This window comes from Astyanax mexicanus, chromosome 4 (assembly GCF_023375975.1).
Source record: "Astyanax mexicanus isolate ESR-SI-001 chromosome 4, AstMex3_surface, whole genome shotgun sequence".
NCBI classification, from domain to species: domain Eukaryota; kingdom Metazoa; phylum Chordata; class Actinopteri; order Characiformes; family Acestrorhamphidae; genus Astyanax; species Astyanax mexicanus.
This window is the reverse complement of record NC_064411.1, coordinates 38,280,412-38,301,388: the sequence shown is the minus strand read 5'-3', so window position 1 is coordinate 38,301,388 and position 20,977 is coordinate 38,280,412. Positions and strand designations below refer to the sequence as shown.

Here is a 20,977-nt window from a genome sequence, read left to right as displayed (position 1 = left end):
GTACTTCCTTTTTTTGTATTATGCTCAGGAAATTTGAAGGCAAATACTGTTGAGGGAAGAGAGAACTTCTATTTCAACTGCAGTAATATTTTATATTGGGTACTTCCACTTTAGATCAAATGTGATTTTTTGTATTTCAGCATTTATTCAATGTTATGGTTTTATATGTATGATTTTGTATTGGTAAAACTTTGCTTACATTAAATATGTGCATCCTGTGTTCTTTTCTTATACTTTTCTGTAGTCCTGCAGTCTAGAAAAGGACTTTTAAATCAGAATTAGAAAATTATTTATGGGAAGCATTAATGAGTAGAACAGATTAGCCTAACAGTTCAAAACCTTTTAATGAATGTTGCTTTAATGTCAGAATTTCAGCTTGCACAAATTCCTATTACTCAACGTTAAAGATTTGTTTCCTTAATCAACCTTAAAGCATCTCTACATGTAAGTGACCTAAGTTCTGCCTTTAACCACAAGTTTGAGAAGGAAAAAAAATTAATATCTTTGTTTTTGCATGGTGGACTATGTAGAACACATCCAAACTTTACTGTTTGAAGGTTGATTAGTACAAAAACTGATTGGTACAGTTAGTTGCAACTACACACTGCGGTGGTGTAAGAAATCATTGGATGATCAAGAGGGTTTTAAAAAAAAGTCAATTCAAATAGAATCACACTAATAGTCACTTTTTTCTTAATCAAGCATATTTGGTGAGGTATTTTCAGATATGAAAAACAGAACCAATTACAGAATAGAAGAGTTATAGAATATATGTTTAATTTAATTTTTTTTACTTTAATTTTCCTAGATCCCATCACATGCTATAGATATAGTCAAATATAACCCCCCAGAGAGTTGGTGGACCTATTTTGGGAAAAATTCCAAGGTAGTTTTTTGGTCCCAGTTTGTCCCTGCCTTTGATAACAGCTGCCAGAACAGATATACTAGTGCATCTAAAAAGGTTATTAATTAGTAATTAGTAAAGAATAAAAAAAAAAATAGTAATGAAAGTGATATATAATGTATTACACACAGAGTGATATCTTTTAAGCATTTGTTTCTATTTGAATATCGTATAAGACCAGTTGGTACTTTTGGCAGTGTGCCAAGTCCTGCTGGAAAATGAAATAAAAGTTGTCAGCAGAGGGGAAGCATAAGGGGCTAGAATATGTGAAAAAGTTGGAAAGTGTGTTTTCTGGTACATCTGGTGAAAAGTAACACACAAGGTCAGAAAAAAACTCATACAGAAAATTGGTGAAACATCAGACAAACCAAGTCTCCCTGAAGCTGCGGGAGTCTCCCGCATTTCGGTAGTGGCTCCCTGATGCCCGCGAGTCACATATAATCTCCCGGAATTCAGAAGGAGTAACCTCCCTGAAATCAACTTTTGCAACTTGGGATGTCTGAAACATGGTGGTGGTAATGTGATGGCCTATGTCTGCTTTGCTGATTCAGGACCTGGCCAACTTAATGAAAACATGAAAATCCTGAAGGAGAACAAGAAATATGACTTTGGACTAGTCCTGACCACCATTCCTTACAATTCTCAAGCATGTTATTAGTCACTAAGGCTATGTTCACATTACCAGGCTGAAGTGACTCAAATCTGATTTTTTCAAATCAGATTTGAGTCACTTTCATACGTGTCTGATTCATGGACATGCATCGTTTTGTCTCGTAGCCACACATCTCTTGGTGCAGCTGTGCAGCTACAACTGTAAAAACAGCAAAAGCAAACCGCCTGGCCTTATTCAGCTTCTCGACCTGATCATGTACTTCCGCCCAGCTGTTTGCTGTTTCTCCACTCCAGCAAAAGATACTCCACATATGAGCTGCTAATGCATCCATTTCCCTTTATAAAGCTAAGAGTTGTCTCTAAAATATGAGTTTTTTGGTGAAGGCGATGTTTATACATGTATCAATGTGAGCATGTGAGGTGTTTCTGGGACAGATTTGATCACAATATACACAGATACAGACCACTTTTGTGAATGCGAACCTTCAAGATAGCCAAATCCAATCTGAGCAAAAAATCTGATTTGAGCAATGTGGCTTGTAATGTGAACATAACCTAACTCTATGATTATGCTGGTTAATCAGCTTAACTCTGGACTGTAATAGGACTAAAACTATCTGGTCCCATCTCAGAGAGGAAATAAATCTACAACAACCCAAGGTAGTTAAAGTATTTTAAAGCAAAATTATCCCTTCTATTATCTTATATTTGAACATATTGATTAGCTGTTGATTCAACAATGATTCTCATTCTTTTTTTTATTTAAGGCGTGTGGAATTTATGCTTGACATTTTTTTAAAAATAAAACACTGGTTGAATTACGTTTTTTAAAAGGTTAATTTTGTTAGAACCATCTTTATATTTAACCCAGCCTAATAGGAATTGGTTAATGTTGAAATTCTGACAGTGGGTCAACATTCATTAAAAGGTTTAAATGGTTGGGCTAAGCTCTTCTACACTTACATTAATGCTTATAGGTAAAACTTGCTTCCCATAAATAGCGTTTATTTAAAAGTCCCATTATCCAATGCAAGACAGTACAAGATATAACAAACAAATACAAACAAGATAATCATATTTAATGTAAGTAGTTTCTCAAACACACAAATCTTACATATAAAACTAGAACATTGAATCAATGCTGAAAAACACAAAGTCACACGAGCTAAAGAGAAAACCAAGATAAAATATTACTGCAATAAAAATAGAAAAAGTCCTCTTAAAAAAGAGAAAGTACAACAGTATTTGCTTTCCACTTACTTAAGCACAAGCAGTCCCACAACTTCACATTGAACAAAAGGGAAAAAAACTTGGAGTACAAAAAACAATTATATTCACTATATAAAACTACCCCAAACTGTGACTTTCAGTTCTGAAGAAGCTGCTTCTGAGTGTTCAACAGTGGTGTCTTCTTACTCACTGGTAAGATCCTGGTCTTCTTAAACTCCACATCTTTGAAATTTAAGGATAGATGGTGTCCACTCACCTTCAAAACCAGAAAAAAGCAAAAAATGTTAGTGCTTCAAATAAAGAACATTAGGCAATCACAAAGAAACTGTGTCCAAAGGTTTGGAGAACCAGTTTAGTTACTAGAGTTCAGTAAAATGTGGAATTTTTCAGTTACACAAGATAACTAGCATAAATCAGGTCTATATCAGAACTCTGATTTCATGAGTAATTTACAGGAAACAAATGATTCATAACATACTAAACTGCCCGATTGTGTTTCCATTCACAGTGTTCTTGTTTAAATAAATGCTCTCCATGTTTTCCCTCAACCTTACAAACATTTCTACCTGCTCTGTTAAAACCCCAAAAAAATACATGAGAACTTACTCAACTTTGCTAAATAAACATTACGCATTAAAACCCTTACCTTTAACAGCTTCAGAACACTCCCAAACAGAGTTAACTACCCCCAATCAGCCCAGTTATAGGAAAGATTCCCGCCTTTACGAGTGGGACATACCATTCCTGAAGTTGAGGCAGGGGGGTTTATAGTGCAGTCTTATGTTTCTGCCATGTGTTCAGTAGTATAATTTATTAATGTATGCTCTAATGTGTATCATATGAATCAATGTTTATAAAACATGGGTTTATAGACTTTAGGTTCACTTATATGCGTGATAATTTAGTTAATTGAAGCTTATTCAGTTGGATTGTGCTGGAGGGAGGGGCTAAGACTTTATAAAGAGGAGGCACAGACTAGCTCAGTGTGGGCATTCATTTGTCCATTGGGAGAAGCTATGAAGCTATGAAGCTATGAAGCTATGAAGCTATGAAGCTATGAAGCTATGAAGCTATGAAGCTATGAAGCTATGAAGCTATGAAGCTATGAAGCTATGAAGCTATGAAGCTATGAAGCTATGAAGCTATGAAGCTATGAAGCTATGAAGCTATGAAGCTATGAAGCTCTCCACCCAAGTGGTTAAAAAAAAGGTTTGTTTCTTTTAGTTTTATGTGCACACAAATAATCTCTTGTAGGTGCAAGAGCTTTCTCTTATAAAGCTCCCCAACTCTGCAGTAATGTTTCTGAAAATAGTCAGGACTCAGACAGTCTCAATCTTTAAGTCTGAACTAAAAACTTACTTGATTAGTTTAGCTTTTGGTAGATAATGTTTTTTTGTTTGTTTAGATAAGGCTACAGATCCAGGGGTTCATGGACATGGGTAAAATTGACCTCAGTGAAGCTGGCCCCTCATATTATTAGAAATGAAATAAAAATATGTCCATTGGTTAGTGCTGCGTTTGTGCTGGTTTGTGCAGCAAAAATTAACGTTTGTGCTGTTATTGTTATTGAGATATTAAACATTTAATTTTCTGACCTGTTATGTAACCCAGCCCCTCATTTGTGGCCAAATCGCACCAAAGTGGTCTCATTGGTTAGTGCTACGTTTGTGCTGGTTTGTGCAGCAAAAATTAACGTTTGTGCTGTTATCATTATTAAAATATAAAAAATTATATTTATTACCTGTTATGTAACCCAGCCCCTCATTTGTGGCCAAATCGCACCAAAGTGGTCTCATTGGTTAGTGCTACGTTTGTGCTGGTTTGTGCAGCAAAAATTAACATGTGTGCTGTTATCGTTGTTGAGATATTAAAAATTATATTTATTACCTGTTATGTAACCCAGCCCCTCATTTGTGGCCAAATCGCACCAAAGTGGTCTCATTGGTTAGTGCTGTGTTTGTGCTGGTTTGTGCAGCAAAAATTAACGTTTGTGCTGTTATCGTCATTGAAATATTAAACATTATATTTACAGATAACCTTATTGAGATATTAAACATTTAATTTCTGACCTGTTATGTAACCCAGCCCCTCATCTGTGGCCAAATCGCACCAAAGTGGTCTCATTGGTTAGTGCTACGTTTGTGCTGGTTTGTGCAGCAAAAATTAGTGTTTGTGCTGTTATTGTTATTGATTTATTAGGAAACAAATATTGAATAGGTGTGAAGCTGGCCCCTCATATAATCAGAAATGAAATAAAAATATTTCCATTGGTTAGTGCTACGTTTGTGCTGGTTTGTGCAGCAAAAATTTGTGTTTGTGCTGGTATCATTATTGAGATATTAAACATTATATTTACTGTTATTGACATATTAAGCATTTAATTTCTGACCTGTTATGTAACACAGCCCCTTATTTGTGGCTAAATTGCACCAAAGTGGTCTCATTGGTTAGTGCTACGTTTGTGCTGGTTTGTGCAGCAAAATTTAGTGTTTGTGCTGTTTTCGTTTTTAATTTATTAGGAAAAAAATATTGAATAGGTGTGAAGCTGGCCCCTCATATAATCAGAAATGAAATAAAAATATTTCCATTGGTTAGTGCTACGTTTGTGCTGGTTTGTGCAGCAAAAATTAACGTTTGTGCTGGTATCATTATTGAGATATTAAACATTATATTTACTGTTATCATTACTGAGATATTAAACTATTTAATTTATTACCTTTTATGGTAAGGCCAGATTTCATCAAAGTGGTGTTGTTTTTCTAGTGCTGTGTTTGTACTGGTTTGTGCTATTAGAATAAATATTTAATGGGTGGCATTATCCAGCCCCACAATACAGCCCAAACCACAGTGGTCTCATTCAGCAGTGCTGTAAAAATAAATGTTTCAGGTATTTTGATTATTCAGCTACAGGAAAAACAATATTTATTTACACATCTAATAAAGCACAGATGAATGTCTTCAGGTGACATGACTGTTCATGGTAAAAACTTATTTACCATGGTAAAAATTGCTCCTGCACTTATGAAAGCATATATTTAACAGACTGCCATGTTAATGCCTTTTAACCGGGCTGAGTGCCTTTTTGTGAGCACTAACCACACTGATAAATGAGGGGGGCTGGGTGTGTAAATAAATATTGGGTAATGCCACCAATTAAATATTTTTTTATCTAATAACTCTCATAACTAAACTTCCACAAACATTTATTCTAATAGCACAAACCAGCACAAACACAGCACTAGAAAAACAACACCACTTTGATGAAATCTGGCTTTAGATGAGGGGCTGTGTTACATAAAAGGTAATAAATTAAATAGTTTAATATCTCAGTAATGATAACAGTAAATATAATGTTTAATATCTCAATAACAATAACAGCACAAACCAGCACAAACGTAGCACTAACCAATGAGACCACTTTGGTGCAATTTAGCCACAAATAAGGGGCTGTGTTACATAACAGGTAATACATTTAACGTTTAATATCTCAATAACAGTAAATATAATGTTTAATATCTCAATAACTATAACAGCACAAACGCTATTTTTTGCTGCAAAAACCAGCACAAACGTAGCACTAACCAATGAGACCACTTTGGTGCAATTTAGCCACAAATAAGGGGCTGTGTTACATAACAGGACAGAAATTAAATGCTTAATATGTCAATAACAGTAAATATAATGTTTAATATCTCAATAATGATACCAGCACAAACACTAATTTTTGCTGCACAAACCAGCACAAACGTAGCACTAACCAATGGAAATATTTTTATTTCATTTCTGATTATATGAGGGGCCAGCTTCACACCTATTCAATATTTTTTTCCTAATAAATCAATAACAATAACAGCACAAACGTTAATTTTTGCTGCACAAACCAGCACAAACGTAGCACTAACCAATGAGACCACTTTCGTGCGATTTGGCCACAAATGAGGGGCTGGGTTACATAACAGGTCAGAAAATTAAATGTTTAATATCTCAATAACGATAACAGCACAAACGTTAATTTTTGCTGCACAAACCAGCACAAACGCAGCACTAACCAATGGACATATTTTTATTTCATTTCTATTAATATGAGGGGCCAGCTTCACTGAGGTAATTAGGTGTGAAGCTGGCCCCTCATATAATCAGAAATGAAATAAAAATATTTCCATTGGTTAGTGCTACGTTTGTGCTGGTTTGTGCAGCAAAAATTAGTGTTTGTGCTGGTATCATTATTGAGATATTAAACATTATATTTACTGTTATTGACATATTAAGCATTTAATTTCTGACCTGTTATGTAACACAGCCCCTTATTTGTGGCTAAATTGCACCAAAGTGGTCTCATTGGTTAGTGCTACGTTTGTGCTGGTTTGTGCAGCAAAAATTAACGTTTGTGCTGGTATCATTATTGAGATATTAAACATTATATTTACTGTTATCGTTATTGAAATATTTAACATAATAGGTCTTACCTGTTATGTAACACAGCCCCTCATCTGTGGCCAAATTCCACCAAAGTGGTCTCATTGGTTAGTGCTACGTTTGTGCAGGTTTTTGCAGCAAAAAATAGCGTTTGTGCTGTTATAGTTATTGAGATATTAAACATTATATTTACTGTTATTGAGATATTAAACGTTAAATGTATTACCTGTTATGTAACACAGCCCCTTATTTGTGGCTAAATTGCACCAAAGTGGTCTCATTGGTTAGTGCTACGTTTGTGCTGGTTTGTGCTGTTATTGTTATTGAGATATTAAACATTATATTTACTGTTATCATTACTGAGATATTAAACTATTTAATTTATTACCTTTTATGTAACACAGCCCCTCATCTAAAGCCAGATTTCATCAAAGTGGTGTTGTTTTTCTAGTGCTGTGTTTGTGCTGGTTTGTGCTATTAGAATAAATGTTTGTGGAAGTTTAGTTATGAGAGTTATTAGATAAAAAAATATTTAATTGGTGGCATTACCCAATATTTATTTACACACCCAGCCCCCCTCATTTATCAGTGTGGTTAGTGCTCACAAAAAGGCACTCAGCCCGGTTAAAAGGCATTAACATGGCAGTCTGTTAAATATATGCTTTCATAAGTGCAGGAGCAATTTTTACCATGGTAAATAAGTTTTTACCATGAACAGTCATGTCACCTGAAGACATTCATCTGTGCTTTATTAGATGTGTAAATAAATATTGTTTTTCCTGTAGCTGAATAATCAAAATACCTGAAACATTTATTTTTACAGCACTGCTGAATGAGACCACTGTGGTTTGGGCTGTATTGTGGGGCTGGATAATGCCACCCATTAAATATTTATTCTAATAGCACAAACCAGTACAAACACAGCACTAGAAAAACAACACCACTTTGATGAAATCTGGCCTTACCATAAAAGGTAATAAATTAAATAGTTTAATATCTCAGTAATGATAACAGTAAATATAATGTTTAATATCTCAATAATGATACCAGCACAAACGTTAATTTTTGCTGCACAAACCAGCACAAACGTAGCACTAACCAATGGAAATATTTTTATTTCATTTCTGATTATATGAGGGGCCAGCTTCACACCTATTCAATATTTTTTTCCTAATAAATTAAAAACGAAAACAGCACAAACACTAAATTTTGCTGCACAAACCAGCACAAACGTAGCACTAACCAATGAGACCACTTTGGTGCAATTTAGCCACAAATAAGGGGCTGTGTTACATAACAGGTCAGAAATTAAATGCTTAATATGTCAATAACAGTAAATATAATGTTTAATATCTCAATAATGATACCAGCACAAACACAAATTTTTGCTGCACAAACCAGCACAAACGTAGCACTAACCAATGGAAATATTTTTATTTCATTTCTGATTATATGAGGGGCCAGCTTCACATCTATTCAATATTTGTTTCCTAATAAATCAATAACAATAACAGCACAAACACTAATTTTTGCTGCACAAACCAGCACAAACGTAGCACTAACCAATGAGACCACTTTGGTGCGATTTGGCCACAGATGAGGGGCTGGGTTACATAACAGGTCAGAAATTAAATGTTTAATATCTCAATAAGGTTATCTGTAAATATAATGTTTAATATTTCAATGACGATAACAGCACAAACGTTAATTTTTGCTGCACAAACCAGCACAAACACAGCACTAACCAATGAGACCACTTTGGTGCGATTTGGCCACAAATGAGGGGCTGGGTTACATAACAGGTAATAAATATAATTTTTAATATCTCAACAACGATAACAGCACACATGTTAATTTTTGCTGCACAAACCAGCACAAACGTAGCACTAACCAATGAGACCACTTTGGTGCGATTTGGCCACAAATGAGGGGCTGGGTTACATAACAGGTAATAAATATAATTTTTTATATTTTAATAATGATAACAGCACAAACGTTAATTTTTGCTGCACAAACCAGCACAAACGTAGCACTAACCAATGAGACCACTTTGGTGCGATTTGGCCACAAATGAGGGGCTGGGTTACATAACAGGTAATAAATATAATTTTTTATATTTTAATAATGATAACAGCACAAACGTTAATTTTTGCTGCACAAACCAGCACAAACGTAGCACTAACCAATGAGACCACTTTCGTGCGATTTGGCCACAAATGAGGGGCTGGGTTACATAACAGGTCAGAAAATTAAATGTTTAATATCTCAATAACAATAACAGCACAAACGTTAATTTTTGCTGCACAAACCAGCACAAACGCAGCACTAACCAATGGACATATTTTTATTTCATTTCTAATAATATGAGGGGCCAGCTTCACTGAGGTGGGGAATTGTGGTAAACTGAGATGCTGGTGCTTTTGTTCACCTATAACTGGGCTGATTGGTCTAGTTGCCTCTGTTTGTGAATGTTCTTAAGCTGCTGCAGGTAAGGGGTTTCAGTAAAAGGTTGTAATGCTTAACTACTAAACTATGTGATTTTTTTTTAAACTTTATTTAAACAGAACAGGTAGAAATGTTTGTAAGGTTAAGGTTTTAGAGCAGGTTTTTGGTTAGGAAACCTGTTAAACACACCAAGCAAAACCCAAACCCAGGCCTTACAAACAGGGAGAGTAAAGAGTGGAGCCTGGAGTTAAACAATGTATCAGTTTAGTATATTAGTTTATTAATGAATCATTTGTTTCTCTTCTGTTATTCACCCATGAAATCACTGAAAGGGTTCAATTTTAGACCTGTTTTATACTAGTTATCTTGTGGTACACTGGTTCAATACTATTGCTGGATTCCACATTTTACTGAGCTTCAGTGACTAAATTAGATTTCTCTGTGATTGCAGTTTGTTTTTCTTTTCAAACCTAAAATGATCATGTTTTTTTCTGTTTTGAAGGTGGATTGAAACCATCTATCCTCATATTCCAACAATGTGGAGTTTAAGAAGACCATGATCTCACCAGTGAGGAGAAAATGGCCACTGCTGAACATTAAGGGGCAGCTTCTCAGAACTGACTTTGTTTTTTCTCAATTTGCAACTTACATTTACATGTTTAACAGTGTGGAACAGTTTTATAAATTAAATATAATTGGTTTCTGAACTTATTTTTTTTCTCTTGTATTCAGTGTAAATTTGAGAGTGTGCTTGTGCTGAAGTACAGCTAAAAGCAAAAACTGTTGTACTTTTGCTCAAGTGGACATATAAAAGTAGGACTTCTACTTTTACTGTGTAGGGGAAGAGTCAACAGACCTATGCCTTGTCCTCCTAATGCGTATTCCGTCTATCCGGTACTTTTAGATGAGACTTAGGTGAGACACTAATTTAAACTAATCTGACTCCATTTATAATTATCAACTAGGTAAAGATTAACTGTTAACTATTAATGGTAGCACATCTACTAAGATTAGAGTCTATCTAATAAAACTAGGTCTTGTTAAATAGTTCAGTGATAGGAGATATGGGCATAAAAGCTAGACAACAATATTACATAAAATGTGAGAACAGCCTGGTACCTGGGTTGAGATGTTCAGCGGTCCAGAACTTAGTCTATTCTAGCGGTTACAGAACATAACACTCAATCTTATCTATTTCCCTCAGAGGTTAGAGTGTGGCATAGCCAACAAAACTACATAACATGTGAAAACAGCCCAGTACCTAGGTTGAGATGTTCAGCGGTCCTGAACTTAATCTAAATTAATAGTTACAGGACATAACACTCAAACTTCATATTCCCCTCAGCAGTTAAGAGCTTAGTATAGCACCCAGTGAAACTCACTATATAACTATGAAAATCTAGAGACTCAAAGAATCTCAGACTACAGAGCTCTTCGGCTCTAAGACCTATTAGAAAAAGACTCAACAAAGTAATTACTACAGATTTATGATTAACAGTTTATTATGACCTAATTAGCCGGATGAAACAACATAATATCCTTAAAATAGTTTAAAAGACCAAGTCAAACAAGATAGCATTTAAGCATATTGCATAGTATATTTAAAATAGAGGTTACATGCAAAGCATGGGAGGTCTCTTGGTTACAGACAAAACTCCGAGAGTAGGTCTTTGTGCTTTCCTTAAATATCCAACCAGAACAATACACTTCATATTCACATGGGAATTAGAATTTGGCACTATTTACCGACTATCACCACCATTTGTTCATCATGGCCTTTGATCATCACGGGGCAATCCTAAACCCATCAGGAGCAGGAATGGGAGTGTCTCTTCAGAATGGAGACATTTCTCCCAAAGTTCAGAGATGTTCTATTAAGGTTATCTTTAACATTTCTTCACTGAGACCATTAAAATGATACCAAACATGAAGACATTCACATTTCATATTAACAAGATACATTCCAGATCCACTATTTAAAAAGTTCTTCAACTCAGTAGACATCCTCAAGCAAGATGGTCAGTTGCCCTTTGGCCCCGTCTTCAAGCAAGAGGTGTCTATGTATGATTTTATATTTGTACAACTTTACTTCATTAAATATGTACTTCTTTTTTGTATTTTTTTGCTTATAGCTTGTACTGTCCTGCAGTGTAAAATGAAACATTTAAATAAGAATTATTAATATTATTTGTGGGAAGCACCTTTCACCTATAAGCATAAATGTGAGCTAAGCCTAACCATTTAAAACCTTTTAAAGAATGTTGATTCACTGTCAGAATTTTAACACTACCCAGTTCCAAAAATGACGATCATTTGTCCATTTGTCAAGCGTAAATTCCACAGGTCTAAAAGCCAACAAAGAACAATAAGTAAATCATTAGTTTCAGCAAAAACATGGCAGAAAACAAAGCTGGATGAGAAAAGTTAGTAAAAAAAAAAAAAAAGAAAGCAGTCACTAAAAATTAGGCATCAAAATGTAAAAAGCTCCCAAAACTTTTTTTGGCTGCAGTGGAACAACTCTTTACACATGAGAGCTGAAGTTCTGTCTTTAACCAAACGTTTGAGATTAAAATGTTTCTATTGATTAGTAGAAAAATGTACTAGTATCATAATTAAATGCAGCAGTGTTGCTTTGTATTGTTTGTTAATAGCCTAGCTCTCCAAACCATCACTGATCATCAGTAAATTTCACATTTCATTTGGAATTCTAAAGACCAGAGTCTGTAGGAAGAGTCCAAGCTGCTTAAGGTCTAGTGTAAAGGTTTCACAATCAGTGATTGTTTGGAGAGACATGTCATCTGCTGGTGTTGGTCCACTGTGTTATATTATCAAGTCTAAAGTCAGTGCAGCATTTTCCCACAAAATCTAACAGCACTTCATACAGCCTCTGCTGACAATTTTTTTTAGAGATGCGGATTTCATTTTCCAGCAGGCACACCCATACTGTAAAAAGTCCCAATTGGTCTTATATAATATTCTAATTTTCTGAGACACTGATTTTTGGGTTTCCATTGGCTGTAAGCCATAATCATTAACAATAAAAGAAATAAGCGCTTAATATAGATCACTCCGTGTGTCATACATCTTTATAATGTGAGCTTCGCATTTTGAACTGAATTACAGTAATAAAGTAACTTTTTCTGAGATACAGTAGTATGGGTGAACGGTTATTATACAGCAGCGTGTTGTCCGCTGTGTGGCGCTGTGCTCCGCCTCTGTGTTGTGTGATTCTCTCAGTAGAAAGCAGAGAGAGAGAGAGAGAGAGAGAGAGGACTGGGCGGTGCGGCTCCGGCTCGGTCAGTGATTGTGTTTATTTGTGTTTATGAATGATAATGTTGGTGTTATCAGTGATTATTACTGTGTATTAATAACAGCACAGGCTGTATGTGTGCTATGTGTGGTCTGTGCTGCGCTGCTGCGGGTTATTAGCGGTTATAAACGCTCCTGTAAGCAGGAAGTAGAGACAATAACGCTGATAGGTAAACTATGCGGATCGGCGTCACACTGATACCGAGCGGGGCGCGTGCCCATCCGCGCGTGCGCAGATCAGCACACTGAACCGATACTGAAGAGAAAGCGGTGATACTACAGTGAACCAGTCACTCCATTTAATCATTTATACATTTATTTATAATCTGTTTTACACAACTAACTTTAGCAGCAGTAGATAAAATATATAAATAAAAACTACTGAGCAAAAGTTTTAGAACACCCCTATTTCCGCCTTCATTTTTGCCATTTAGGCTCTTCAGGTTCAGTATAGAACCTTTAAGGACAAGTGAACTAAAAACTGAAAAATAAAATTTTAGTATTGTAACTAACAAATATATAAGTATATTATAAAAAAAATTAACTGAAAAAAGTAATTCCAGTATTATAGCTAACAAAAATATATGAGCGTATTGTAGAAAAAAAGCTAACAAAATAATAATTTTGCTTTTATATAGGTTTGTTATTGTAGGTTGCTTATTCTACTGTTATTCTTCTTACTGTTGGGTTCCCACAAGATTACACAATATATGAAGGAATCGGTCTGCATAAGAAGAGAACTTAGCGATATTCTAACAAATATAATACGGCTTTCCTTGTAAATCTAAATATTATAAATTCTATAAACACTATAAACAGTTCTAATATACCCCAAAAGTATTCAAAGAGATATTTCTCAAATGTTCTATTGCACAAGGAAGACACAAGTTTAATATCAATTACACTGTTTTATCCTGAAAGCCAAGGCATTAGAGTATTAAAATGGCTGTTTATCAGTCACAGTTCCCTTGGTTCTCCAGTTAACAAATAAAATAATTAAAGTTTTAGTGTGCAGTAATATTTTCCTTCAATATTTTTACAGTATTCAAGTATTTTAAGGGCTGTAGCATTACTGTTCTGGAAGTATTTTCCAGTCCATTTTATTTTAGCCTGCTATGCTAACTGGTTAGCGTTAGCAAGTGAGAGGTACCAGTATGCTTCTTTGGTGGTGCCCTTCCATGCGGTTTTTCATGCTATATGCTGTTATATATAAAAAAAAGGCATACCTGACAGAAAATTAAAACTGTTAAAAATGTTATTCTATGTTTTTTTATTTGATTCTAAATGTTTAATGTTGAAATGTGTTTAACCTGCTTTTAGTCAGCATTTTGGTCTACATAGCAGCTCCATGTGAAGTTGAGCATGTAGTTTATTTATCTGTGAATATTTCCGCAAGGGTTGAGTGTTCCAGTGTTCCCATAAATCTAGTCCCATGCAACTGTCAGCTGACTAAAAACACTGTTAAAAATGTTTATAACTGGCAATATTATGCTCGCTATGCTTCTCTTACAGCTTAAAGCTGTTAACTGTTAGCTTACAGCTTACTAGCAATGGAAATGGATTATAAAAACATATAAAAATTCACACTTTCATCATAATAACTAGAAAAGACACAAACACACAGATAACTTTAACAATTAAAAGAGCAATGAGTTTAAAAATAAACCTTGGAAACCGGTACATGAAGAGTCAGGTCTGGCTAATCCACATAGCAATGTCTTTAGCTCAGCTGCCAGCAAATAAAACAGCAAATAAAAAAAAGGGGTGTTCTAAAACTTTTGACCAGTAGTGTACATACAAGGTAAACCCTCAGTGAGCAAGCCAAAGGTGAAAACACAGAGAGGAAAAAACACTCTCTGTGAGCTAGAGGAAGAAACCTTGGTAATTGAGGAACCGACTCACCTGGCATGTCTTTGTTTATTATTTACAGTTAAATTACCGTCATTAACTATTTTTCTATTTTCAAAGATGATTTAACATTGATATAACATTGATATCCTATCACTGTGTGAATTCAGTCAAATCCTCTCAGTGAATGCTTTGGAATGTAGCAAAAACCCTTGCCTGTACAGTAGAGACTGTTACTCCAACAAAAGCAGGATAAACTATTTTTAATACTCTTGGTTTGCGAAGTCTCACGTATAGATTAGAATTGACTCAGCTCACAATACTGCTGCCAGCACTGATTCAGAGCGAGCCCAGAGGTTTAAATATAATGGATCTGACAGATTCCTCTGAGCTGTAGTGTTGCTCTCAGTGTTATAAGCTGTAGAGGCTCACAAGCAGAGCGTGGAGGCCAGCAGTGTGTGGCTGAGTGACTTAAGCCCATTAAAGACTCAAAGAAAGAGAGGAAGAGAGAGAGAGCAGGTGACACACAGTGAAGTATTTTTAAGAAAATCACTTTATAAGGAATAATGGAGGATAAAAACTGCTAGGTCTTACATGGCAGCTGATCTGCTCTGGTAATGGATTACCGGGCTTCTGCTGATGATCTGCTACAGCTGAGGGTTTAGTGGTTGTGATGCGGTTGTAAATTCATGCTTTACATTACAGAGAAGCTTTAAGTCTAACTGCTTTTACTGTGTCTTTTACAGGTTTTTTTTTTAAAGGGAAGCTGCTCCGAGGCAAGATGACTGATGTTTGGCAGGAGGCCATGGATCACGCTGTGACTGTGGCCCGGAAAGCAGGAGAGGTAGGGATGTGTGTTAGAGTGTGTTTTCCACAGCTGCTGTATATGGTGATATCTCTACACTTTCAAAAATAAAACTGTTTTTTTTTTTGGTGTTTTTACACCAGCACAATTTGATCTGGTCCATTTGCATGCTTGGTGTGGTTTGTTTCAGCCGGTGTGAAAACAGTACTCTCCTTTGGGTACACAACAAAAGAACTGCACCAATATCTGACCCAAAACCAACTATCAAATATAGTATATAGCCCTATCCAGACAGGATTAGTTTCTCAGGGGGTCCTTGGGTAAATTTCTCTTTTATGGGGGTCCTCTGTGATATTATTCCCTGCTCGATCGACCATGTATATGTTTTTCTCAGACGTCCTCTGAGAAAATTACAGGCTGAATCACCTACTATTTTTTGCTGAACTCAGTGGTCTTCCGGTAATTTTTATTCCTATCTTTTATTCCTATCTGGATGCAAATCTTTCATCACCTCACATTTAATGAAACAGCTATTTGTCCACTGCTATGCACCGTAATTACACTTTGGGCGAACGTTTCCACAGAGATCCATGTAAACACAACAGCAAGTGAAAATGGAGGAGTTACTGAACTACTGAGCTACGATGTCATGTGACTGAGAAAGCATAAAAACTCTTCTTGTCCTCTTGATATTTTCAATTGCAGTCCAGATGCAAGAGTTTTATCACTGAGTAGAAGTGTGTAATATTTTTTACAGACAACCCCCTAAGAAACTAATCCCGTCCGGATAGGGTTTATGCCAAATGGCTGTTCAGGTGCAGTTTAACCTGATTTATTACCAACATAATTACTACAGCTATGAACTAAAGCCATCTCTGCTGCTGCACTAATCCAAAACACCAGAACCAAAGACCTTTTTTTCTCTGTATTTCTTTTTTCTATCTTTTCCTATACAGATTGTCAGGGACGCTTTGGAGAATGACATGAAGATCATGTGCAAAAGCTCTTCAGTGGACCTGGTCACTAAAACTGACCAGAAAGTAGAGCAGCTCATCATTGCTTCTGTAAAGGAGAAGTTCCCCAATCATGGGTACCGTTACAGTCAGTTACACTCTCTGTACTGAAGATTATTGTTGTACTGTGTTAACTGTCACCCAATTTGAAATATTAGGTATTGTATTAGATCAGTACCAAATAGTGTATTTTAATTACTGTCTCCTTTTTGTTTCAGCTTCATTGGAGAGGAGTCGGTGGCTGCTGGACAGCCGTGCATTCTGAACGACAATCCCACCTGGATCGTTGATCCAGTAGATGGAACCACTAATTTTGTGCATGGGTACTTCCATCATCTCCACTTTACATATAACCTCAGAAGGCATTTTAATGGCATTACTTTAGAGGGCACTAGATGTTTTCACATGACATGGACTGTATTTACAGTATTTACACTGAGAACCTTTCTTCTATGTCCTACAGATACCCATTTGTTGCTGTTTGCATTGGCTTTGCTGTCAATAAAACGGTAAGAAAGTTTTTCTGCAGACACTATATGTCCAAATGTTTGTGGACACCCCATTTAATGAATGCATTCAGCTACTTTACACATTTGTGCCAGCAATGGCTGCAACTTAAAGACACACACACAGCTTAGAACATTTGAAAGCAAAAAAACAAAAACTTATTGGCATCTTGCAAAATGCCAGGCATGGGCTAGAGGAATTTAAAGCCCTCCAGCATTGAGCTGTGGAACTGTGTTCTCTGGTATTATGGTGCTCTATTCAATATTTTTGGATACTGGATAAGGTGGGGAGTTCCCAGACTGTAGAGACAGTTACTCCAACAAAAGCAGAATTTACTTTTTTTAAATAACCTTGATTTCAGAAGAAATGATAAATGGAAAGATGTTCCAAAAATTGTGTCCTTATAGTGTGTACTTACTTATGAATCATCAAACCAAAAAATATTTCTTTTTTGTTTTATCAATTTACCTGTGGTAATAGTAGAATGGTAGAATGGTAGTAGAAGTTAGTCATTGTAGAGCATTTCTGTTTGTCTATTTAGTCATTTTGACACAATATAAAGAACAACTGCCAGGTTCAAATTATGTCAAGAAGAGCTATTCTGTAAATCCGTAATCTTTATTAACTTTAAAAGTGATTTGTGTCCACTTCAGAAAATGGCCTCTGATTTTATGGTTACGTCACTATGCATTAGGTTTCAGGTCAGTTCACATTGACTAGACCTCATGCTGTTATCTAGCTTGTGTAGAGTGCAGTGTTTGTGCTTGTGTTGCAGTTAGAGTTTGGTGTGGTGTACAGCTGTATAGAGGATAAGATGTACACTGCGCGTCGGGGGAAGGGAGCATTCTGCAACGGAGAACCTCTCCAGGTATCAGACCAGAAGGGTTAGTAAAATATTTGCTCTATGTACATATATACTCAGATGCCAAAAGCCAGTGGACAGCAGGATGTAAATTAATAATGAATTCAGGGGGGGGGGCCATAACTGTATAGAGATTGTTATATTTTGAAATACGTTAAACACTGGCCACACAGGCCCATTTTGTGTCTTTTATGTCTTTTGTTAGGGTATATAACTTACATTATCCAAATGTTTGTGGACACTCCTTCTAATGAATACATTTAGATTTATTAAACTATAGTAGAAAGCCTTCCCTGAACAGTAGAGAACCAAAGCAGGAAAAACTGTTTCATAAACATATTTACTTTGGACAAAACAATCAATGAGCTAGTGTCTCAATTCTTTTGTTCATATAGTGTATCTCAGACTGCACTAGTTTTACTTACAGTGCATGCTGTGGCTCTGCACTACACTATTCTGGAACAACTAAATTTCCTTTTAGGAATCAATATGTTTTATTTTTTATACACACATTTTGGGGTACATACTTCTAAATACAGTTAAAAACAGTTTTAAATGAAAATACAGTTAAAAATATTTTAACCTGTTTCTAATAAAATTCTGTTTCAGAGATCAACCAGTCAATCATTGCCACAGAGTTCGGATCAAACAGAGATCCTGAAGTGGTCGACAAGATTTTCTCCAACATGAGGAAGATTCTCTGTCTGCCAGTGCACGGGTATGTCATACAAATACTGTAAAGGAACTTATTCTTACAAAAACCCTGCCCATTAGCTGCCTTGGTTTGTCTGGACATAAGTAGATGATAAGTGCCTGTGTGACGGAAGATCAGGCTGTGTAGTATAGTGTAGAAGAGGAACTGCATCTGTGGTTGAAGGAGCTAAACTTGAAACTTTCACACAAATGTCCATACGTCTGCACTTACCATTTTTAGTCAAGGGTTATGAATCTATGTTATGAAACAACAGTGAAGTGGATGTTTTGTTGCCTTAACGTCACAATAAATCTGGTCCTACTATGAACCTGACTGAGTACTAATAATGCAGAGCTTAGACTTGTCACACAACTGAATGGTTATTCATATGCAAACCTTGAACATATGCTTAATTTAACAGAACTGTGGCTAAACGTGACAGAGACATGGCTATTAAAACAGAGTACATGCTCACCCTCGTTTTCCTCTCTCGCTCTCTTTTAAGGATACGTGGTGCCGGCTCAGCTGCGATAAACATGTGTTTGGTTGCCGCTGGCTCCGTGGAGGCGTACTACGAGATCGGGATTCACTGCTGGGACTTTGCGGCTGCTGCTGTGATTGTGGAGGAGGCAGGAGGAGTTCTCTTGGATTTTGAGGGTAAAAACCAGTCTCTGAATGAGATTTTAAAGTTAAATTTTAATTGGCTCTCTTTCTTATTTAATTTCAACTATATTTTGCTTGACATATCTGAAGGAATCAACATTTATTTCTACATTACGTTTTCCCCAACCTCTTTTTATCTCTTAGAATTAAACACTGTTAATTTGTCTTTAGACTTACCTTTGGACTTAATGCAGTAGTCTCTAACCCTGCTACTGTAGAGCTATTTTAATGCAGGCTTCAAGTAGATTCATACCTAATCCTTCTCACCCGATCCAGCTAATTACAGTAGTCAAAAAGTTCTTGATTGGGGAGTATGCTGGGATTGTGTGCGCACACATCCCAGTAAGTTTTAAAAACAAACTTCCTTCCCTTTGTTTTTGAAATCTCTTGCATGAGTTGATAGTACCTCATAAAGAAGAAGAAAGAAAACACAGCAGTTACGTACATGCAGAAATAAGTCTACCATAATTTTTGCACTATAAGGCACACCGGATTATAAGGTGCACCAGATTATAAAGTGCACTATCAAAAAAAATTCTATTTTCTAGTCAATTTTCATACACAGTGCACACCAGATTATAAAGCGCATTTTAAGCGGCACTTGTTAGGAACAGGGGTGGGGCCATGTTTCCCTTCTAATTCTGCAGGTCTCGCCCTCCAGTGGCTAAGTGGCTAACTGCTAATACTGCCTAACTGCTGCCCAACAGTGCTATACTGAGGAACCCTGAGTGCTCCGGTAAACCAGGGTGATATTAGCTAGCGGTTCATCCCATGTAGCTTGTTTTAACACGGTAAAAACTCAGACTACAGTCCAATATACTCACCTTTGAACGGCCAAATGGCTAGCACGGTTAGAGGCTAATGGTACCGCTGCTCCAGCAGTGCTAGCCAGGGTTAGCAGCAGACTACAGGCCGACAATACAGGGTTAGAAGCAGGCTACAGGCCGATAATGCTCACCTCTGAACGGCCAAAAGGCAAGCACTAATAGCTGAGTGGTTTTACTGCTCCTTATAACCTGACTAGTAAAATTTATACATAAGGTGCACCAGATTAAAAGGCGCACTGAGTTTTTTTGGGAAAATAAAGTATTTTAAGTGCGCCTTATAGTTCGAAAAATATGGTATTTGAGACTCCTTCTGATCTCCTTCCCAGGCCTAAAGTTAGCACAGTGCTAATTGGCTTCATTATTTGAGCTCTTTGTAAATGCAGCTATTGAGAAAAAAGTGGCACAATGAATGAAAACCTGTGAAAAACTTAAGTTTGATGTTCAGCCTGAAAACTATTTCTGTGGCAACTCTGCAGGAGGACCAATGGACCTGATGTCTAGAAGAATCATTGCAGCTAACAACAAGTCGATAGCAGAAAGAATCGTTAAAGAGCTGGAGGCCTATCCTGCTGTCAGGGATGATGCTCCTCTAGACACAAACCCATGAAGCTGCTAAATCTATTTACCAAATACTGAAATTGTTATTTTGTTTGTATAAAAAGTGACAACCATGTTCTCACTAATTGTATACAACTTACAGATGCTCTGATTTGTATAGTGATAAGTGATATATCTGAGTGATAAATCAGTGTCTTTTTAAGTATATAAAATGTATACATCTACTATTTTTGTCACTGCAAGTCTGTATTTTTTTTTTTTTTGCACTGTGTCCAGTTATTTAT

At 36.1% G+C, this 20,977-nt stretch overlaps 1 protein-coding gene and 1 long non-coding RNA gene across 2 annotated transcripts; both read left to right on the top strand.

Moving 5' to 3' along the window:
* Nucleotides 1-9,554: 9,554 nt before the first annotated feature.
* Nucleotides 9,555-10,314, top strand: LOC125801691 (uncharacterized). Its single transcript, XR_007438860.1, has 2 exons — nt 9,555-9,650; nt 10,110-10,314. It is a non-coding gene; the product is annotated as an uncharacterized LOC125801691 (long non-coding RNA).
* A 2,532-nt stretch (nt 10,315-12,846) lies between these two features.
* impa1 (inositol monophosphatase 1) lies at nt 12,847-20,918 on the top strand. The gene is made up of 9 exons (XM_007236570.3): nt 12,847-12,903; nt 15,511-15,608; nt 16,526-16,659; nt 16,801-16,905; nt 17,046-17,091; nt 17,865-17,973; nt 18,561-18,669; nt 19,151-19,302; nt 20,612-20,918. Exons 2-9 carry the CDS (start codon nt 15,546-15,548, stop codon nt 20,740-20,742), a joined length of 849 nt encoding a protein of 282 aa, XP_007236632.1. The 5' UTR covers nt 12,847-12,903; nt 15,511-15,545; the 3' UTR covers nt 20,743-20,918.
* The last annotated feature ends 59 nt before the right edge of the window (nt 20,919-20,977 follow it).